The 20,877-nt window shown below is 36.6% G+C and overlaps 2 protein-coding genes across 5 annotated transcripts; one reads left to right on the forward strand and one right to left on the reverse strand.

Moving 5' to 3' along the window:
- Positions 1 to 382: 382 nt before the first annotated feature.
- On the reverse strand, positions 383 to 18,231 carry LOC144040523 (WD repeat-containing protein 37-like). Of its 3 annotated transcripts, XM_077554784.1 has the most exons (15): positions 18,151 to 18,196; positions 17,921 to 18,070; positions 16,509 to 16,789; positions 14,120 to 14,216; positions 13,878 to 13,973; positions 12,221 to 12,285; positions 10,026 to 10,164; positions 9,502 to 9,573; positions 8,698 to 8,742; positions 8,543 to 8,619; positions 8,190 to 8,424; positions 6,619 to 6,760; positions 4,262 to 4,396; positions 2,862 to 2,976; positions 383 to 2,787 (listed from the first exon to the last, which is right to left on the reverse strand). In XM_077554784.1, the coding sequence occupies exons 3-15, from the start codon at positions 16,659 to 16,661 to the stop codon at positions 2,656 to 2,658; spliced, it is 1,503 nt and encodes a 500-aa protein (XP_077410910.1). In that variant the 5' UTR covers positions 16,662 to 16,789; positions 17,921 to 18,070; positions 18,151 to 18,196; the 3' UTR covers positions 383 to 2,655. The 3 variants fall into 3 exon arrangements, with proteins under 3 accessions (XP_077410910.1, XP_077410909.1, XP_077410908.1); XM_077554783.1 differs by lacking the exon at positions 17,921 to 18,070 and having other exon boundaries at positions 18,151 to 18,231; XM_077554782.1 differs by lacking the exons at positions 17,921 to 18,070; positions 18,151 to 18,196 and adding an exon at positions 17,629 to 17,883.
- idi1 (isopentenyl-diphosphate delta isomerase 1) lies at positions 17,947 to 20,835 on the forward strand. Of its 2 annotated transcripts, none has more exons than XM_077554785.1 (7): positions 17,947 to 18,096; positions 18,511 to 18,678; positions 19,033 to 19,205; positions 19,278 to 19,370; positions 19,440 to 19,570; positions 19,638 to 19,742; positions 19,858 to 20,835. In XM_077554785.1, exons 2-7 carry the CDS (start codon positions 18,524 to 18,526, stop codon positions 20,068 to 20,070), a joined length of 870 nt encoding a protein of 289 aa, XP_077410911.1. In that variant the 5' UTR covers positions 17,947 to 18,096; positions 18,511 to 18,523; the 3' UTR covers positions 20,071 to 20,835. The 2 variants fall into 2 exon arrangements, with proteins under 2 accessions (XP_077410911.1, XP_077410912.1); XM_077554786.1 differs by having other exon boundaries at positions 18,024 to 18,096; positions 18,612 to 18,678.
- Positions 20,836 to 20,877: the final 42 nt, after the last annotated feature.

The following is a 20,877-nucleotide window of genomic DNA, read 5'->3' on the forward strand; positions in this document are numbered from 1 at the left end:
AATAAATCGCTCAATAAATAAATAAAAGTGAAAATAATGCGAATATAAAAACAAAACAACAATTATACACTAAAAATATATATTAATGGAGATATATATATATATACATATATATATTTAAAAAACAACCATGTAATAGTAAGGCGTTTTTTTGTAAAGGCCATCTATAGCAAACCATTAAAAAAAACAAACATGACCAGACTATTTTTTTTTCTTGGTAGGAGAACAATCCAAGGTGTCCCACACCTCTCAACAAAAGTCAGCTAACTTAATTCAAGCTCTTTGACTCATTGAAGACGACCGTCACTGAATTAAATAACGAATTTCAGACATGAATGAAATGGTTCTGTTAAAAGAAATGACAAAGACCCAAAGCTTTTCCTTTTTTTTTTTTATTATTGGAAAGTGTTGAAGAGCACGTACCGGCCACAATAAATTATGCGGAAAAGAACACATAATGAAGTTGGAGGTGAATATGACCTGCGACAATAAAGCGAAGCCTATCCGCTTTTTCAGCCTTCCAATCGGCAAACCATAATTTCATGTATCAGGCCCAAATCATATTTCCTGTCGGAATTCATACGCGGGCCGCAAACCAGACACCCCCCCCCTCTGCCCCCCAGATTAGATTAAATTGACATTGATACCAGTGGCCGTGGGATTGAGTTCCTGAGTGAAACAGGAATAAAAATGCTATCTGCGCTGCGCAGTAGGACACAATTAGTTATTTAACAGGCATTTGGAATGTACGCTCGGGTAGCTTTCAATAATGGGAATGCATTCAGATAGAGTCAAACTTATTTTCATCATGGGCCACATCAAAGGGGGTTCAGTTATAATTGTGAAACTAGCCACAAATTAAAAAATAATAAATACAATCACCATTCACTATGTAGCTTTGGATGACTAGTTTTGAACAAAAGTCAAGGGAAAGCTTACATGGGGCCACATAAAATGAGACGAAGGCCACAGCAGGCCCGCGGGCCTTCAGTTTGACACCCGTGCTTTTGTGGGTTCATGCAACAAAGTTAGTCTGATGGCACAACTATACAAGCGTCTCGAAATCAGGGGGTTGGGAAGCACATTTGGGACTCATCAACAAATTGTAAACTTCACATTGACATGAGCAGTAACCATCAAGTACACTTGAATATGTAATTACGGAGAATAAAGACATTTGAGTTGGCAACAAGCTGGTGACGATGCGTTTCATTGTGGGATTACAGGATCATTATTTACACACAGCAACTCCTAAACTGACAACACGATGTGTAATTGAAAAATTCTTCACATGTAAGATTCTAATGATGACCCTTGAAGACCCATTATTGCTACACATACAACAACACTTTGCATCATTTTCCAAAGGCAGAATAAAGAAAATGTTGAAAGGAAATTGCCCCAATGGGAAAACGCAAAAAGGCAACTTAAGTTTGAAGTGTTGACATCAGTGTCAAGGAAATGTGTCCATTTTTTAAAAAATGTTCTCGGTCAGTGGTTTTGAACCTGGGTTCGAGCGATTGATATTACTCCAAACTTTTTTCTTTATGTTCTAGGTCAGTGGTTCTAAACCTGGGTTCGATCGATTGATATTACTCCAAACTTTTTTTTATGTTCTAGGTCAGTAGTTCTGAACCTGGGTTCAATGGACTGATATTACTCCAACCTTTTTTTTATGTTCTAGGTTAGTGATTCTGAACCTGGGTTCGATTGATTGATATTACTCCAAACTTATTTTTTATGTTCTAAGTTAGTGGTTCTGAACCTGGGTTCGATCGATTGATATTACTGCAAACTTTTTTTTTTTATGTTCTAGGTCAGTGGTTCTGAACCTGGGTTTGATCGATTGATAATACTCCAAACTTTATTTTATGTTCTATGTCAGTGGTTCTGAATCTGGGTTTGATCGACTGATATTACCCCAAACTTTTTTTTTTAATGTTCTAGGTTAGTGGTTCTGAACCTGGGTTCGATTGATTGATATTACTCCAAACTTTTTTTTAATGTTCTAGGTCAGTGGTTTCATTGATATTACTCCCAACTTTTTTTTTTTTTTATGTTCTAGGGGAGTGGTTCTGAACCTGAGTTCAATCTATTGATATTTAAAAACAACCCCCCCCCCCCCCCCCCCCCAAAAAAAGTCAGTAATTTAAAAAAAATTCTCGCATTGCTGGATGTGTCGAAATGATTTTTTATAATTTGCTGTGGGTCGCTTAAAAGTAGATGATGGGCCAAAATGGCCCACGGGCCAAATTTTGGACACCCTGACGTAGCTGTTAACTTAAACTCATAGGAAGCAAATCATTTTGATATATCATGAGGCACAACTCCAGCTTGACAAAAAAATATTTAAAAAAAAATCACAACAACATCTTCATTAACGTACTTCCAAACAAAAAGTACAGTAAAACAATATAATCCATTCATTTGTAACAATTTGACGGAGGTCACTTCATCAGACAACAATATACTATACAAATTGTCTGTAATAGAAACAGCTGGATTTCTCTTCATGCAACCATTCAGCAGTAATTTAACAGCAGTGATGTGAATACACACAAAAACTACTCACAAAAAGTTTGGGATATCGCGAGCATGGCTTACTTGATTTCTAAACACGTGCGAGACGACAGATTACGCGGAGGGATTCAGACTTCATTTCTCCTGCAGCAAGGCGGGGATGTTGATGTTCCATCCGATGGCTTGCCGGTCGAACCCGCAGGTGAACAGGTTGCACGTTTGGGTCTCCTCGTTCCACGCCGTGCAGCACACCATGCGCCGGTGGCCCTGCGTTGACACACATTTCGCCGTTTGGATTCCAATGGCGCTCACAAGATTGAAAGCTGGCGTCGGGTTCTTACCATTCTGTTGCTGCGAGGCAGTCGGGCCAGCCTCACTCCGCTCATGTCAAACAGACGCACTTGCCGATTGTCGTGCGGCAGGGCGATGATCCGTTGGTTGGCCGAGACGCTTATCCTGCAATGTTGGTGTTTAACTCTTTGTGAGTGATGCTTTTTTATATAGCAAATGTTGGCGGCAAAGCCCTACTTATGTCTATATAAAACTCCTCAACTCACTTTGACATACTCGGTTGGCACAAAGAGACCACTAAACCTTTATTGTTTTTGTGCTAAGGTCAAAACATCAAATATGTGAATTTTTCAGCAAATAACGGATGATGGGTCATAAGCATTAATGTTAAATTAATGAAAATATATTAACTAAAATATTTAAAAAAAATACTGCACTTTAGCCAATTATTTAAACATTGTTTAAATGAATACAAACATTTTAAATCTGCAAACAGGCAGATATGTAAATGCTAATCTGCAAATATGCAATAAGCATTTAACTTAAAATAATATAAGTAAATTAATTAATAAAAATAGATTTAAAAATTAAATAATAAATGTTCCATTTAAACCAATTATTGCATCTGAGCATTATTTACCTTTTGAAAAATGGAATTTATAGTGTTTTCTTGTGAATGCAAATATGACAAGTTGGCAGCAAAGCCCTACTTATGTCTAAATAAAACTCCTCAACTCACTTCAACATACTTTCTTGACACTAAGATACCACTAAAGCTTTGTTGTTTCGACCTTGGCACGAAAACAGTGAATATGTGATTATTTTCAGCAAAAAAATAAATATATCTATAAACAGGCACATTTGTAAATGATAAGCAGTCCTATTAAGTTAATAAAAACAAAAAAATATATATATAAAAAAAAAGCATTTATATTAAATTAGTAAAAATAAATAAATACAAATATACAATTTTAAGCAATAAAAATTTACAAATAGTCAAATTTGTAAATGATAAGCATTTATGTTAAGTTAAAAAAAGAAAATATTGTCAAATAGGTCAATGATAAGCATTTATATTAAATTTATAAAAACAAATAAAAATATTTTTAAAAAAAACAAAATATTATTTTTTCAGCAAAAAAACTACAAATAGGCAAATTTGTAAATGATAAGCATTCATATTAAGTTAATGAAAACAAAAATATTTTTTTAAACAAAATGTTATATTTTTTTCAAAACAAAAAACATTAAATAGGCAAGTTGTAAATGATAACCATTACATTAATAAAAATACAATTAATGAACAATAATGCATTTTAACCAATTATTGCATCTAAAACATTATTTACCTTCTTAAAAACGGAACAGTGTTTTTTTTTTTTAAGTGTTTTCTTTATCTATTCTATTGTTAAACTCTGGACTCTCTTCACTTCTCTATTTTCCATCCTACCTGTTGACAGCTGAGTCTGTGCGGATGGTTGCTATGGGCGACCTCATGTTCTTCAGATCCCACACCTTAACTGTGCGGTCATCACTCCCTGACACCACGTTGTCGCCCACCGTGAACACTGCTGATGTCACCGTGCTATAAAAAAGAAAAAAAAACTGTTACATGACTTGTTTTATGTTTTACAAAAATAGACATTGAAGTGAGCCACCATTTTGTAAAGCAATGTACAAAAACATGACCCCGCTCAACACCACAAAAACAGTTTCAAATTTCAGATTCCCCCAAATTTGCCAAGTAGCAGTAGGCAACACACACCCACATGCACACATCTACATTTTTGCTGCATGTTTAATTCAAACTGACACAAAATTAAGAGCTAATTAGCGGGGACTAAACTCCTATAAGTGAGGCAGATGCTCACAGCGACGGCTGCATCTTTATAGGCGCCCTGTGACTTTGCGGCGTCCAAGCCAATTGGGAACGTGTGAGGCGGCGAGGGAGAGAGGTGTACGAGGACTACGCCGTGGGGGGAGTGAGGCGAGCGTTGTCAGACAAGGTAATTTATTAAAAGGTTGATTAAGGTTAAAGCGTTTTTAGAAAGGGAGCGTGAGGAGGGAGGGGAAGTGTTCAGTGTATACTTAATAGCCTCTCTGCTGTGGCTGACAGCTAAGGTCAAGGATATTTTTTGATGGGATACTGGGGGGTGGGGGGCACTCAAAAGTCCTGAAATTTAAAATTAATTCAATTTCAATCATTAGCATTGTGTGTCCTAAACAGGGCCCGACCGATTAATCGGCCACTGATTATCGCCCTTCAAATGGCCAATTATTTTCCCCTGAAAACATTATTATCAAAGAAAAACGAAATTTCCGACGCTGTGAATGTACCCTGAACGCACCATTTTGGTTGGTTGGTTAACAATTACCAACTGTGTAGCATATGTTATTTTGGTTATTCTGTTGTCCCTTAGCGTCCTTTAAGCTATTTAATGACACCCCAGTTGGAGTTAGCTGCAAAACTAAACACACGACGATAAGAATTACATTCACTGTACAGTATATTTAAATACAAAACATGCTTCATTTTTAAAACATCGCTAGCCTAGCGCTAATGCTAAAAGCGGAGGGAGGATGCCATTCAAATGCTAACAGGAAGTTAGCATCGACTTCGGGAGCGTTTTTCCTTCAAATAACGAATATTCACACACAAATGCTGTACACACAAGTAAGATAACACTAAGTAAAGGCACAAATTATTTCTTATGTATGAAAAATTTGTTATTTTAACATAATTCAATCGCAACTTTCTTCTGTACTCACTTTAAGTGTGTAAACCATGGTTGCACACTACCACACTGCCCCCAAGAGGTCAAAACGCACAGGAAGAGAAACTTTGTTCTTACTGATTTTTTCCCGTTGGTATTATTTTAGTTTATTCTATTCTTGTTTCACTTCCTTCCTTTTTTTCTGCCAAAAATCGGTATCGCATCAACATTAAAAAGAAAAGCATATCGATCGGGCCTAATTCTTAAAACAAAGATATAAATGTGAATTTGCAGATAACGTCCACCAGTTGCCGGCTGTTTTGTTAAGCTCACACGCAATTGTCATGACGGCAGGGTGGTAGCATGCAGGGCGTACGCTGCACTTTTAGCTGCTGCGGATTGTTGTCAGTAAGCATTAGCGCTAATTGCAAGAGAAGACGGAAGAAAATGTAAAGCGGCGTTCCCTGAAGCCGCGTTTACATTTGTCAGTGTGCCACGTTGACAACATTAGCAGGAGAAATGGCAGCTTTCGTTTTGGTGACGGCAAACTGCTCGCTAATTGGTATGTGGGGGCAGTTAGGTTGGTATTGATAATAATTTGACATGTGTGTAGGCACACACGCACAAGTGTCTTGAGACCTTGATTGTCAAAAGTGTCAATTAAAAACACATTAGAAATCATATAATACATAAAAAAAACATCTGTAATTATAAATGTGGAAGCACATAATTCAAAAATAGCAATCAAATATTCCCAAAAATACTTTCTCAAGAGCAGACAAGCTGTTGCAGGGGAGCTCAAATGACTGACAGCAATTGAGTGCTCACAGTGGGGAAAAAAAGTACAGAGTGGGGGATTAATGGGGAAGCAGACAGATAAATACTGTACACAAGACACAGAGAGATGCTGAGAGGGGTGGGAGGTGATGGGGGGGGCACTTAGTAATGAATGAGATGCAAGTGGAGGATTTGGCTTAGCAAATTTGTGTGTGAGGGAGTTGTTCAAACACCAGAAAAAGAGAATAGAGCGCCACTCTGTGGTCGATATAAGTACTGCAAATTAAACGGATGTGTGTGGAAGTGAGTAACTGACTCTGTGTGTCCCTGGAAGACGTTGACGGAGTGGATGGATGGATCTCGGAAGTCCCACAGTCTGAAGGTGGTGTCCCTGGATGAGGTGACCACCAGGCGCTGGGTGGGGTGGGTGCAACAGTGGGTCAACTCCTGGTCATGGCCTGCACACAGACACAATTTTTTAACTCAGGTTATGGGTAGCATTAAAATAATAATATTAATAATAATAACAATACTAAAAGAACATACTTGATATTTGGTACTTTTAATACATAAAATGAAAAAAACAACAACGACAGGTACTTAAAAAAAAAGGCCTATATAGATCCCAATATAGCCTTTCCCAATTGAATGAAATTCATTACAATTTCCTATTCTTCTAATTTCAAATTTCGAGTGCCTGATCATAAAACAGCCACAAGAGGGCGGCCAATCGCTAGTACCGATACCTTGAAATAGGCCAGGTATCGGTACTTCACCGGCCCTCCATAAGAGAATATAAAAAATAAAAATAAAAATAAATAATAAAAATTTAAATAAATAAAAAAGGCTGCCCAGTAAAATACAGTCCGATTTAAGCCTACGCAAACGCGTCTCCAACTGTCATTTAAACAAAGCATACATTTTGATACAGCTCATGTATTGAATCTCATTTTACGATAAAATAAGGTTCTAGGCAAATTAATGTGAAAGGTTTTATTTACATGAAAATTGCACATGCCCAATATGAATACAGTGAACCCCCACATATATATGGAGGACCCAAACTGCCAAAATAAAACAATATTTTTTTTTAAATGGCAATAAAAATGTGATTAAAAAAATAAAAATACAATAGAAATAAAAACGCCGAAAATATATAATATGTGTATATATTTTGTTGTTGGTAATAATATTTTTTTGAATAATAGAAATAGAAATAAATATTTATGTATTATATATATTGTTGTTTTAATGTTTAATTTAATTGTTGATTTTTTTTTATTTGTTTAATTTTGTTTTCATTTTTATTTTATTAATTAATTTATTTATTTATTTTGTATATGTCAGTTTTGGTCCTCCATACATATTCTTCACGGTTCGGTTCAAAACTTTATTTTGCAAACTTTTTTGGGGAAGATATCCTCCTTTATTTGCTACTCACAATCTTAGTCCTGAGAACGTAACAATTAAAACAAAGTATCAGGCCGATAGCGGGCCTTATTTTTAGGTGTCGGTACTCGCAATGGCGGCCATTTTATGATCAGAAACTAAAAATCAAAAGCATAGAAAATTGCCATTCATTTTATAGTATTTAAAGGAAAATGCTATATTGGGATATATAGGACTTTTTTTTTAATGATCTGTCAGTTTTTTTTATGTAACATGGGTTCACGATTGTGTACTAGCTAAATACATGGTGTTGATGGATGGATGATGCTTTGCTTTATTCTTTGTCTGTGTAGTTTTCAGACCACTAAAAAAGTCAATCCAACCTGAGTTTAAAGTGTTTTGCTGCCATCTTGTGGCAACTATAAGAAATTAAAAATCAATTTGGCTGGTTGGATTCTTCACAGAAAATGGTACTACAATATGAATAAAATGGCTTACCAGTGAGCGTGTGCACCAGTTCCGATGTCTCCACCTCATACAAGTTGGCAGCACGATCCCAAGAAGCTGTCACCACTTGTCGGCCGCCCACCAGCCAATCAGCTGCGATGACCACACTTTGGTGACTTTTCAGGGTTGCCGTAGCAACTCGGACAGTGGGCACCTCGCAAGGGCCTTCGCCGTCCACCTCGCCTTCTTCTCTGTCTGACGAATCCTGGTCATCGTCACACGGCACCTAAATATTGCAAAAAAAAAAAAAAAAAAAAATGTCGCCTTCAAAATCGATCAGGGATGTCAAATAACTTCCAGGGCATAATCAACTCCTTCAAATTGAGCGGAATAAAGTGACTTACACTGACATCTGGTGGTGGCTGGGGGGCAGGTAGCTGCACCATGTAGCGCCAGATGTGAGCCGTCTGGTCCCCGGAGGCTGGGGGGCCACACAAGGACAACGCTCAAAAAGCCATGAGGCAAAATAACATATTGACACAAATATTCAAGCTTTTACCTGTGAGGGCCATCTGCTCTGTGGGGTGGAACTTGATAGAGTTGACTGGAAGAGAGATCAATATGAATGACTCATTCTAATCCGATTCCAACAGACTTTTTAACTCATTCACTGCCATTGACGGCTATAAACGTCAAAAATTCATTTGAACTATTTCTATTAGTTTAACATTTTTCCCACTTTTGTTAACAAGAGTATGATAACCTAGAATTTTTTCTATTGTACATTTAGAACAGATATAAAACAAATTGGATTAATCGTGAGTTAAATAGTGAAGTCATGCGATTAATTACGATTACAAATTTTAATCGCCTGATGCCACGAATTTTTAATAATCTTTTCTTTTTTTTATTCATTCAATGCTATTGACGGCTATTAACGTCAAAAAATCATTTTAAGTATTTCTATTAGTTTAACATATATAATAAGAAAAAAAATGATTGTACATTTAGAACAGATATAAAAATTTGTGATTAATCGTGAGTTAACTAGTGAAGTCATGCGATTAATTGCAATTTAAAATTTCAATCACCTATCGGCCCTAATTTTTAATAATCTTTTCTTTTCTTTTTTTCAAATCATTTAATTAAAAAAAAACTAGTGAAGTCATGCGATTAATTACAATAAAAAAATGTCATCGCCTGTCGCCCCTTATTTTAAATGATCTTTTTTTAAATGAACTTATGGCAGTGAATGATTTAAAAACTTGCACACACAAAAAAAGAATGTCTGTATGTGAATAATTGTATTCTATTCTCAACAAGTAAAAGTATGTGGCGGACTGAATATTAAGCTTCTGATTACCTGATCCTGCATGGCCACCATACTTTAGCAGACATTTCCCAGTCTCTATACTCCAAAGCAGGGCTGAGTGGTCTGTAAAGAAAGCAGTCATGAACATCTTTGCCAAACCAAGCGGAAAAACGGAACCATGAAAATCAAAATCACACGAAACAAGGCAAAACGATATCAATCGAAATTGAGAATCCGTACTTAAGCCATTCCCTGCCAGTCAACTTTATATTGCCAGCTGTTTTTGAGCATTTTGACTGATTTCTCAAGACCCACAGAAGATTGTGTTTATAATTATATATACACACCATATCTACCAAATTAAAACATATCATACCGTCTTTCCTCAGGAAAAAAGTTTCATACCATCATTTTCCATTTGTTAGTAAGGCTGCCATCTGCTGGTGATTGTACATCACTACAATTATACCTAGACTCTATTTTGGCTGTGGATCTACAACAGCAGCTCCTCTGCCCCGAAAATGGTTGGTGGTGGGGGGGGGGGGGTGTAGCAGGTACGCAATGTCGCAATGTACCTGCTGATGCAGTTCCAAGGACAACTGGCTGAGTTCTGGTCACACTGAGGTCCCAAATTCCATCCCTATGGCCAATATATTCCTTCTGCAGATGGCACAAAGCTCTGGACCCTGTAGTGGCTTTGAAGCTGGATACAATCTGGATGTGATAAAGAAATGAGAATTACAACGGGTGCAAAATCTCAAAACAGTAAACATGATGTCATTATGATAAATGCAAAGGCCAGTGTGGCCTGTTTTTTTGTCCAATACTACCAAACTGGGAAAGTGAGTATTTATCAGGGAAACAATTTAGTGATAATACCGAGACTATTTTGGATTCATACAATGCTAATTAGCTGAGGTCATAATTATGCATATAGTTCAAATAGTACAGTTAACCTTAATGTACATAAACGACCACTAATAAGGCTTAATATTGAGGCATTTCCTTGCTAATCGAGTCAATTATGGAGGAACTCAAAACTTTTAAATTACCCTTCATCTATAGCCACTAGCGTGGGTCTTAACCATGCCTAATTAAAACTCAACTGCACTTGATAAACTAGCCACTAGAGGGTGCTGGTATGGAGGACCAAAACTGCCAAAATTAAAAAATAATAAATAAATTGATAAAAGTGAAAATAAAAACGGATATAAAAATATAATAAAAAAATTAAATACCAAAAAATAAATATAAGTGGTAATAAAAACACAAACAAATATATACATAGCCATAAAAAAGTACAAATATATACAAAAATAAAAAATGAGACTCTAAAAATAAATGTGAAAATAAATTTCAAAATAAATACAAAAGTGCATATATAAATAGAATTAAATATCAATCAAAAAATAAAAACGCTCTGCTCTCACGTTTATTTATTTCATGCTGCAGACGCTGTTGCCAAGCCGCTCACTATGCAGTTTGCAACAACTGCACCCAACCCAAACCATGCTTAGGAACGCCCCCTCATTTGAATTTCGACATGACAGAGCTTCTGCAGCATGAAATAAATAAATGTGAGAGCAGTGTGTTTTTATTTATTGACTGATATTTAATTATATTTATTTCGACATTTATTTTTTTAAATACGTTTTTTATTTTTGGGTTTATTTTTACTTTTTATTTATTTATTTAGGGATATATATTTTTATTTTTAATTATTTTTTTAGGAATATAGATATGATTTTTTTTTAATGAATGAAAAAATGTATTTGGTACATTGGCAAGATAAATAAAAAATTCAACATGGACAAAAACTAATTTTATACATAAATATACAACCAAAAGGGTGTATGCAGAAGCAAGAGCTTTTCATTTCAATTTATCTTTATTTTTTTGTATTTAATTTTTGAATTATATTTTTTATATCTGTTATTATTTTCATTTTTATTCATTTATTTCTTTCTTTTTAATTTGGGCAGTTTAGGTCCTCCATATGCTGGAACTGCACAAATGGAAAACAACTGGCCTTTTTAAACATGCTGCTTATATTTGCAATTTTAATATCGCAATATCACAATATTGCCAATATGGTTACAGCCCTAAAAGACAACTATATGTAGTATTTTTAAACTCAAGTGTGGCGGGGGACTGGATTCGCATGACTTGACTAAGGTCACCACTGGTTTAACTCAATTCCCAGGCTGCAAAGTTGAGCAATTCTAGTCCATCCAGCACAACGAGCTATCGAGCAAAACTAAAGGAACACTTTTCAAATTGTCCCCCAGCGACTACATGAAGAAATATAGGCTTTTATATGACTGTCAATGCAGCTGTTGCTAAAAATAAGTCGGGGGACGAGATGCACAGTCAAGGTCAGACTGCAGTTTAAAAAGAGAATCAGGGCATGTGATTAACAGCATACACGGGACATTACCCACGATCCTCCTCATAACTCTCGAGTGGCCACACTGAAATTGCACGGGCCACTTCTTTTGCCATTGAAAGCGTACAATTGATATATATATATATATATATATATATATATATATATATATAGCAAAGGAATTACAAAGGAAGAACTCAAAGAAGGCAACTCTGTCATTGAATTACACACATGACATACCACATGACCTTAAAGGGCGGGACAAGACGAGTCGGGAACAAAGCGCCGTTTGATAGTGACATCACGGAAGCTTTTACACATATTTACACGGGTCGCACATTTATGAAGTGTATTAAAAGGCAAACAGAATAAGTCGTCCAGTACCTTACTAGTCGAGGCTTTGTAGGTCGTCTTCAGCTTCTGTGATAGTTGGCTGGTGCTGTGGCTGGCTGCGGGACAAAATATATAGTGAACATGACAAATGGAAACAGATTGACAGCTGCTGACGTTAGCGCTGCTGTGATGCCGAGCCTCCATTTATTTACTTTGTGCTGACAGAAAGCTGTCGTGAATGATGTTTACAGTACATTTATGGATCTCATGTAAATGGTAAAAAAAAAAAGTGGTGACGATGCCAAGACATCATACTACCGTGTGGATATCAACGAGTACAGATACCACCCATTAGCTCATTAACTGCCATTGACGGCTATTAACGTCAAAAATTCATTTGAACTATTTCTATTAGTTAAAAAAAAAAAATCCACTTTTGTTGAAAATCTAGATTTTTTTTATTGTACATTTAGTTTTGTACATAAAATGTGCGATTAATCACGAGTTAACTAGTGATGTCATGCGATTAATTACGATTAAAAACTTTAATCGCCTGACGCCCCAAATTTGTAATAATATTTTCTTTTTTACTTATTTATTCATTGTCGTTGACGGCTATAAATGTCAAAAATTCATTTGAACTATTTCTATTAGTTTAACATTTTTTCCACTTTTGTTAACAAGACTATGAAAACCTAGATTTTTTTTATTGTACATTTAGAACATATAGAATTTGTGATTAATCGTGAGTTAACTAGTGAAGTCATGTGATTAATTACAATTAAAAACATTTAATCGCCTCTTGCCCCTAATTTTTAATAATCTTTTTTTTTTTTTTTATGAATTTATGGCAGTGAATGAGTTAAAATCAGGCTGTTTTACGACCAGCAAAAATAGTTCAACCCACTAAGTCTTAATACTGCTTTTTTGAAATATGAATTTAAGCAGCAAAATCCATCAGTATTTATCCATCTCTGGAGGCGGCCATTTTGTCACATAATGTTGACTGGAAATGACATCACAGCTGCTAAGTGCTCAGATAACGACCAATCACGGCTCATCCGTTTCCTGAGTTTGCAAGCTGAGCCCTGATTGGTTGTTACCTGAGCCGTGAGCAACTGTGATGTCATTTTCAGTCGACAGAATGTGACAAAATGGCCGCCCCCTAAAATGGATAAAAACAAGTGGATATTGTTAAAAAAAAAAGTTAATATTTTGTTTAGAATGAATTTGGTGATTTCATTATTTTTCATGTACAATTAATACCTTTAAATATGAATTTTTCCACTCACCTGTGCTGACCAAACCCAGCAAACAGGTGAGCCATGATTAGTCATGACCTACTTTCCTCAGCACAGGTGATGTCATCTTCAGTCGAAAATATATATAAACATAATATAGAAATATATTTTAAAATGTGATTATTTTGTTTGAAGTGTTCAAAATTGCACTGCGTCATACTGAGATATTGCTCGCACTTTGTTGATCTTGACTTGGGGATGAAAATAACAAGTTTCTGAATGCCGCACTTTTGCAGTTTGTTTGGCGTTACTTTGTAGCACACACTCAACTCATTTGACAATTTATTAGAAACTACAAGTGACCTTAAACTTAGCATTTTGAAAGTCTTCCACATAATCTGCATTAGGGAGACCACACGAGCATAACAATAACATTACTCCAACAAATCCCACAGGAAATACTAGACCTTTTGTTTTCAGGGCCCCCTTGGCGGGATCTCCTCCCTCAAGATTCTGTCCGTCGCCAGTCAGACGTTCATTCAGGGAATCAATTTCCCGCCGTACTGTAATGTTAGCACAGAGACAAGGTTTTAGTGGACAAACACCGTCTACATTCCGGTTTAGTCAATCAATACCTAAAGATCAACATTGCATGCTTCAAAAATGTACGTTGACAAAATAGTTATTGTCTCTATTGTTATGTACTCACATTCAAGGTTTTCGATGTAGAGGTTTTCAAACTCTCGTTCAATCTGGCCAAATAGATCGAGAAGATTGTTACGTAGAGAGTGGGGCAGTTTGGAGTCCTGGAAAAACGACAAAACAAAAATGTAATTATTGTTTTTTTCTTTTTTTTTTTTTAAATACCAATAAACAAGTAACCCAATACAGAGAAACTAACCAGTTAACCTACCTCCATTGTGAATGCTAGTCAATACCCAGTTACCAGGTGACCACCGAGCTACACTAGCCCAACACGCAAGCTAGCATGATGGCAAACGTCTGCATTTGACAGCTGAAATCACGAGCCGAGTCTTCTTTCCTTTCTGGAGCGGGGAACCAAACACTAGGCTGTCACTCTCTCTTCTGGCACAAGTTCAAAAGCAACAGTTTGTCGCTGCGACGTTAGCCTCCTGACCATTGTGTCAGCGCTACACGCTTACAAAAAGATCAATTCCAAAACAACAGGCAGCCATTATGTATTCAAAGCTGCTTAGTTGTGCCTCTAAAAACCCGCTGCATATTCCGGCTAATAATGTCAGCGTGGGAAAGTGCATTCCGCATGTTAGGAGTCCGTTTTAAAGCAACAGTAGGTAGATAGTGCTGGAGGTCGAGAGAAGGCTAATCAGACACGGACAAGCAGCCTGTATTAAAACTTGATGAGACAACGGGTCAGTGCAAGTTGCCAACCAGGGGAGATGGAAGACTAATCGCTTACTGTATATCTTGTTGTTCTGCTGTAGATTAAACTAGTGGAGACTGAAAAAACAGCAATTGCTCAATTATTGTGGCTCAATTAATCCCATTTTAAATTAGAGATAGACATGTTTTGCTTTGTTTTTTTCTGGGCTGATACGATATGATTGTTAGCTCATTCACTGCCATTGACAGCTATAGACGTCAAAAATTCATTTGAACTATTTCTATTAGTTTAACTTTTTTTCCCCCATTTTTGTTAACAAGAGTATGAAAACCTAGAAATTATTTTTGGGTACATTTACAACAGATATAAAATTTGTGATTAATCGTGAGTTAACTAGTTAGGTCATGCGATTAATTATGATGCCCCTAACTTTTAATAATCTTTTCTTTAATTATTTTTTTAAATAATTTTTATTTATTTATTTTTTAAAGAAAAGATTATTAAAAATTCGGGGCATCAGGCGATTAAAATTTATAATCCTAATTAATTGCATGACTTCACTAGTTAACTCACGATTAATCACACATTTTATAGCTGTTCTAATAATCTATATATATAATAATCTAGGCTTTCATACTCTTGTTAACTAAAGTGGGAAGAAATGTTAAACTAATAGAAATTGTTAAAAATTATTTTTTTTACATCTATAGCCGTCAATGGCACTGAATGAGTTAGTAGACAAGGAGGCCTATAAATGAAACTTGGAGCCAATATTCATTTTCACTACAAGGAAAAATATTGGAGTCAATTTTTTCTTTTCTTTAATTAATTAGATTTTAATTATTAATTATTTAACTCTTTGTTTTTTTTTAGGCATATCTTTATTGAAAAAACTTTTAGATTTGCAAAATATTAAGAGTTTTTATTTGTATTCTTAGTCAAAAGTCAAAAGAATATTTTATAATTTGAACAAAGCTCAAGGACCTCCCAGGGTCATTAGCATTTCTTTAAGTTAAATAAAAACTTCAACAAGCACCTTACAATTTTCTGCAGTAAGTTTTCAAATATTTGAAATGTTACATTTTTACTTGTCTTAGTTTTAAATTCAAACAAAAACAAAAAGTAAAGAGAGTTCTAAGGGTCTGCATTATTTCTTATAATAGTTCCCTTAACTTAACACAGTTTTAGATTTATTATTATCAGTAGTAATAATAATAATTACTATTATTTATTATGATTCTTCAAAAAGGTTGATGTTATATATATATTTGTCAAAATGTTCAATATCTGCCCAGCAATAAAAATAAAAATAAAAAACATCATAAAAATGTACCACTAAACCAAGTAACAGCAGGAACATGAGAACACGCACAAAATGACCTCATACAGCCTTGCCTCACCTTATCACACAGATGTTGGAAAAACATCTAGACTGGGCTCTAACATTAACAACCAGGATCTACGTGATCAAACAGAGTCTGAATAAGTAAATATCTTCCCGCATAATATTATTTATGATCTTCCCTTTCTGGAGGCAATAAATGAAGGGTAGCGCCAATGTTTCCATCACTTGAAATGAATTACTCATCTAGACAGTGGCCTAAAAATGCAATGTTTTAAAAAGCAAGACAATAACTAAACCTCAGGTTATTAGGATTTTAAACGTTTAAACGAGTCTCCATGACAACAGTGTTAAGAAAATCAAAGGCAACACATTCGCAGGTATCCTTCTTACCTGTCCCTCCAGCATGTCTCCTCTGTGGATACCAGGTGGCCTCTCCTCCGTGCTGTTTGTGCGGCGGATGGACAGGCTGTGAGCCTTGCGCTTTTGTTTGGGGTGACGAGTGGTCGAGGCAGAGCTGCCGCTGCTCCCACCCTCAACAGGCATCCCGCCTACTTTGCTGGATGGCCCTGCCCCCCCTGCTTACCTCCTACCTGAAGAGCACCAAACGAAACCCGACAGGGCTGGATGGCAAATGGGCGGGTGGGCAGTGCTGGTCAGTTAGCACCATCTGCCTGCGGGTCAAAAGGGAGATCAAGTTCACAATAATTGCAAGGACATGATTAGAAAAAGAGAGAGTAATCAGAATATAATTTCATATAACTATTTATATATATTGTTTCATATAAGAGAAACTATTGTGCAGAATTATCAAAACAGTTATTAACGAAGAGTTTTACTTTTACTTTTTCTCTTATATTACACAAGTATCTATAATTCTATACAGGGTGCAGTACAGGGTGTGAGTGCTTGCCACCTCTAACAATAAGAAAATGCAAAGATTAGAAGATAATAACAAGAATGTCTGAAGGGCTATAAACAAAACAGGTTACTAAAAGGCGTGTCATAGGCAATTCAAAAACTTGCAACATGTTCCGTCTAAAAACAAAAACACCTTACATTAACATACGTAGTAGCCTACACGTTCATAAAAATGAAAGGTTTCATTCCTAAAAATATATTACATATTACCGTAGGTCACTGTAACACCACTGCATTTCAATAATGAATAGTGAAATCCAAACAAATAATGATTGCATTGAAATATTGCCCATAAAAGTTCAATTACAAAATTTACCAAAATAAATGTTTAAGAGCAAAAACGTAAAATTAATAACACTACAAGTGGTATTTAAATTACTATATATATAAAAAACACTAACTAAACAGTACTTTAATGTGTCTGGCCTAAAACAACAAAATGACTGGAATTGATTGAAGCGCCATTCGCAGTGAAAGAGGCCAGCATATGACCGAAATATGAAACAATCTCAACTAAATTCAATTAGCACATTTAACAGTACTTAAAATACGTTTTGTAACCAGAATACACTGCAAAAAAACAAAGACTGACCGCTGTCCTGGTTCACCGAGATGAGCGCAACTAGCACTTCCTTTCAGATGTCATTGCAAATACACCACAAGCTCACTGGTTCTCACTGTGTGGCGTGTAACGTCATTCATTTCACACTAATCCCTTCTAATATTCTGTATATTATTCAAGTACAAAATGGATTCTAACCAGATGTGACCGTGGATGGTAAATCACACCGATCAGTACATTGTTTCAATTTTTTTGACACATCACGTACTGCGAGGACGCAAACGCTTCCGTGTTACGCTTATGTATTTTGTTCTACACCCACCAATGAGCTGCCACGCCGGTATTACAGCGACCAATAGAAAAGCAGTGACGTAAGACGCATGGTCTAGTAGTCGAGCGATTCATGTACAGTACTGCGCCCTAAATGTTGTCGTAAGCGAAGGTGAAAGGGATAATAGACGTAGCGGATTGCCTGTACAAAACAAGAGATAGGACAAAGTAAGTCTTTTTCTGTTTACTTTAACGTTCTATGCAGCGCATGGTTACACATACTTGTGTTTGCAGGCTTGGGTGGAGCCGGGCCACGCTTGTGCTGTGGTCCGATGGCGTGTGTTGAGCAGTGTGGATAGTAAAACCAGAACTAGATCCAAGGAACGGACCAAATTATCGCTGATGTGTGCTGGTCTTGAAAATGTATTTAAAGCATTTTTTTTACCAGAGGTCTTGACACACACTGTGTACTTAATACAGGTGCGTGTGTAAATAAAAGACTAATTGTTATTTTAAAAATAAATAAGAAAAATACCGACTGAAATGTACGTTAAAGACAAGTTTTGACTTTTGGCTTGACCCGGAATTCTATTTCACGTTTTAGCTGCACCCAATTTTGAAGAGCATGTGATTGGTTTACAGCTTTGGTCACACGATGGTGCGGGTTTTGTGGGCGGCGCTGCGGGCGGTGACCTCCCAGGGAGCAGCCGTGTTGAAAACAAACATACCTGCTTGCTACGCAGGCGCTCGTCAACCTTGGAGCAGATCGTTTCGCCGACCGGTCGCTACGTGTTTCCGAGCTTTATCCAGGTAAGCGTTTGGACTCACAAGCCTCCATTATGTCGCTTAAAGTCTCAACAAAGCGTGTACTGAAAGCTGTATAAAAAGAAGTGCTTGACTGCGTGGCCGCATATAGCAAAAATATTTGCTACATTCCTTGCATGAATGAGCACATATTTGACATAAAACTCTGACCTGGCGTACCTGCTAACATTTTGGGAGACCTAGTTTAGTATAGAGGAAAGTTTAACTGGGAAGGGGAAGCATTTGACCCCTCTCACATGTAAACATATTTCAACTTACGAAAAGATACCAAGCATGCTTGCTTCAAGATGTTAAAGCGTGTGTAAAGTACACTATTAATGAATTTTTGTGTTTGTCCAGTGACGTGCAGCGCCAACGGTGGTCGTCCAGAATGCCCGAGATAACAACAGATCACCTGGACGAGAAGCAAGTCAAGTTGCTGGCCGAGATGTGCATCCTCATCGACGAGAACGACCAACGGATCGGCGCCGACACAAAGAAAAACTGCCATCTGAATGCCAACATTGATAAAGGTGAGTTTCCCCCTCTTAATTAATATTATTTTTTAACACGTTTTGTATTCGACTAACAATTTTTATGGCCAGGTTTATTACACAGAGCGTTCAGCGTCTTCATTTTTAACAGTGAAGAGAAGCTGCTCTTACAACAGCGGTCTGATGCCAAAATCACTTTTCCCGGTGAGTAGCACATCCGCACAAGATTTGTTTCTGCAGTTCAAAGTGTAATACCGTGTCTTGTGTTATCAGGCTGTTTCACAAACACGTGCTGCAGTCACCCTTTACACACTGACAGCGAGCTGGAGGAGAAAGACGCCATTGGAGTGAGGAGAGCTGCGCAGAGGAGACTCGAAGCAGAACTGGGTATCCCCATGGAACAGGTAAAACATTAGGGAAGGTGATGACAGATTAAGGCGCATCTGATCTCCCTTCATTCTCGATGTGCAGGTGACTCCGGAAGAAATGGCGTACCTGACAAGAATCCATTATAAAGCCCAGTCAGATGGTGTTTGGGGAGAACATGAAATTGACTACATCCTCTTTATGCAGAAGGTAGCACTCAAAAGTCATGTGATTATATACTGTATATTTATTTAAAACAAATCTGAACTCATAATGTAATCATTTACTGTATGTATTTTTTTATTTTTTTTTAATGTCTCTGAAGGATGTAGAGTTGAGCCCAGACCCCAACGAAATCAAAAGCCACTGTTACGTGAGCAAAGAGGAGCTGCGGCAAATGCTGGAGAAGGCCAAGCGGAAAGAGCTGGAGATCACTCCTTGGTTTCAACTCATTGCAGAGACCTTCCTCTTCAAATGGTGGGACAATTTGCACAACCTGAAACAGTTTATGGATCACGCCAACATCCACCGCATGTAATCAATACTACAGTCGGCTTTCAGACTTTATGTTGTTCTGGTCTTGAGGTTCACAGGAACTTTGTAGCTACTTGTCACTAGTGGGGTTTCCATCCACCTATTTTTATTGGAATTTTCAAGAATTGTGAAAAACAAACTGAATGGACATGCCAGAAATTCGGGGGTAGAAAGGCCCAAAATTCGCAAAAACAAAAAAGTTTTTACGCTTTTAGGGGGTGGATTTTAAACCGTATCGAAAAAAGGAAAATGCGCATTTTGGCCGGATATACGTCGCACGCTTTGAACGGATACTAGGTCACACGTAACGACGTACGTTTGCAGCCGCAAAAATATGGCGGATGATAAAGTAAGATATGTTTGGGGAGACGAAGAAACTTTTATTTATTTTTATTTTCGAATGAATTAAAAGAAAAAAACATGAATGCAGTTTTAGATTCGTAATCTGTCCATTTTATACGTATATGATGACATCTCGTGGCGCAGTCTCCTCACTATTTGCAAAAAGAAGAATGGATGGAAACTGGCATAAGTTGTATGTCCGTTTTGCGCATTTTCACAAAATTCGCTGAAAAATATCGAAACATTTGGATGGAAACCTGACTACTAACTCTAAAAAGGCAAAGTAATGAACTAATAAACCTCACAATGTTATAACTTGCAAAGGTATGGATAGCAAAAGTAAGAATAGCCTATTTTTCTATGTTAATATGTAAAATCACGGCGCTGCTTGACTTTCACATTAAAATGGTGTGGCTTCTTAAGAAAAGACTGTTTTTGCTTTTTTATGACTGCACATATATGACCATGA

Source organism: Vanacampus margaritifer, chromosome 20 (genome assembly GCF_051991255.1).
Source record: "Vanacampus margaritifer isolate UIUO_Vmar chromosome 20, RoL_Vmar_1.0, whole genome shotgun sequence".
Classification (NCBI taxonomy): domain Eukaryota; kingdom Metazoa; phylum Chordata; class Actinopteri; order Syngnathiformes; family Syngnathidae; genus Vanacampus; species Vanacampus margaritifer.

Excerpts from the sequence above, each read along its gene's own strand:
- idi1 (XM_077554785.1), top strand. The coding sequence starts at position 18,524 with ATGGTGCGGGTTTTGTGGGCGGCGCTGCGGGCGGTGACCTCCCAGGGA. Across the intron at positions 18,679-19,032 it reads TGTTTCCGAGCTTTATCCAG|TGACGTGCAGCGCCAACGGT; the intron begins GTAAGCGTTTGG and ends GTGTTTGTCCAG. Across the intron at positions 19,571-19,637 it reads TGGGTATCCCCATGGAACAG|GTGACTCCGGAAGAAATGGC; the intron begins GTAAAACATTAG and ends CTCGATGTGCAG.
- LOC144040523 (XM_077554783.1), bottom strand. The coding sequence starts at position 16,661 with ATGCCTGTTGAGGGTGGGAGCAGCGGCAGCTCTGCCTCGACCACTCGT. Across the intron at positions 9,574-10,025 it reads CCTTGGAACTGCATCAGCAG|ACCACTCAGCCCTGCTTTGG; the intron begins GTACATTGCGAC and ends CTTTCTTTACAG. Across the intron at positions 8,620-8,697 it reads AGAGCAGATGGCCCTCACAG|CCTCCGGGGACCAGACGGCT; the intron begins GTAAAAGCTTGA and ends GTGGCCCCCCAG.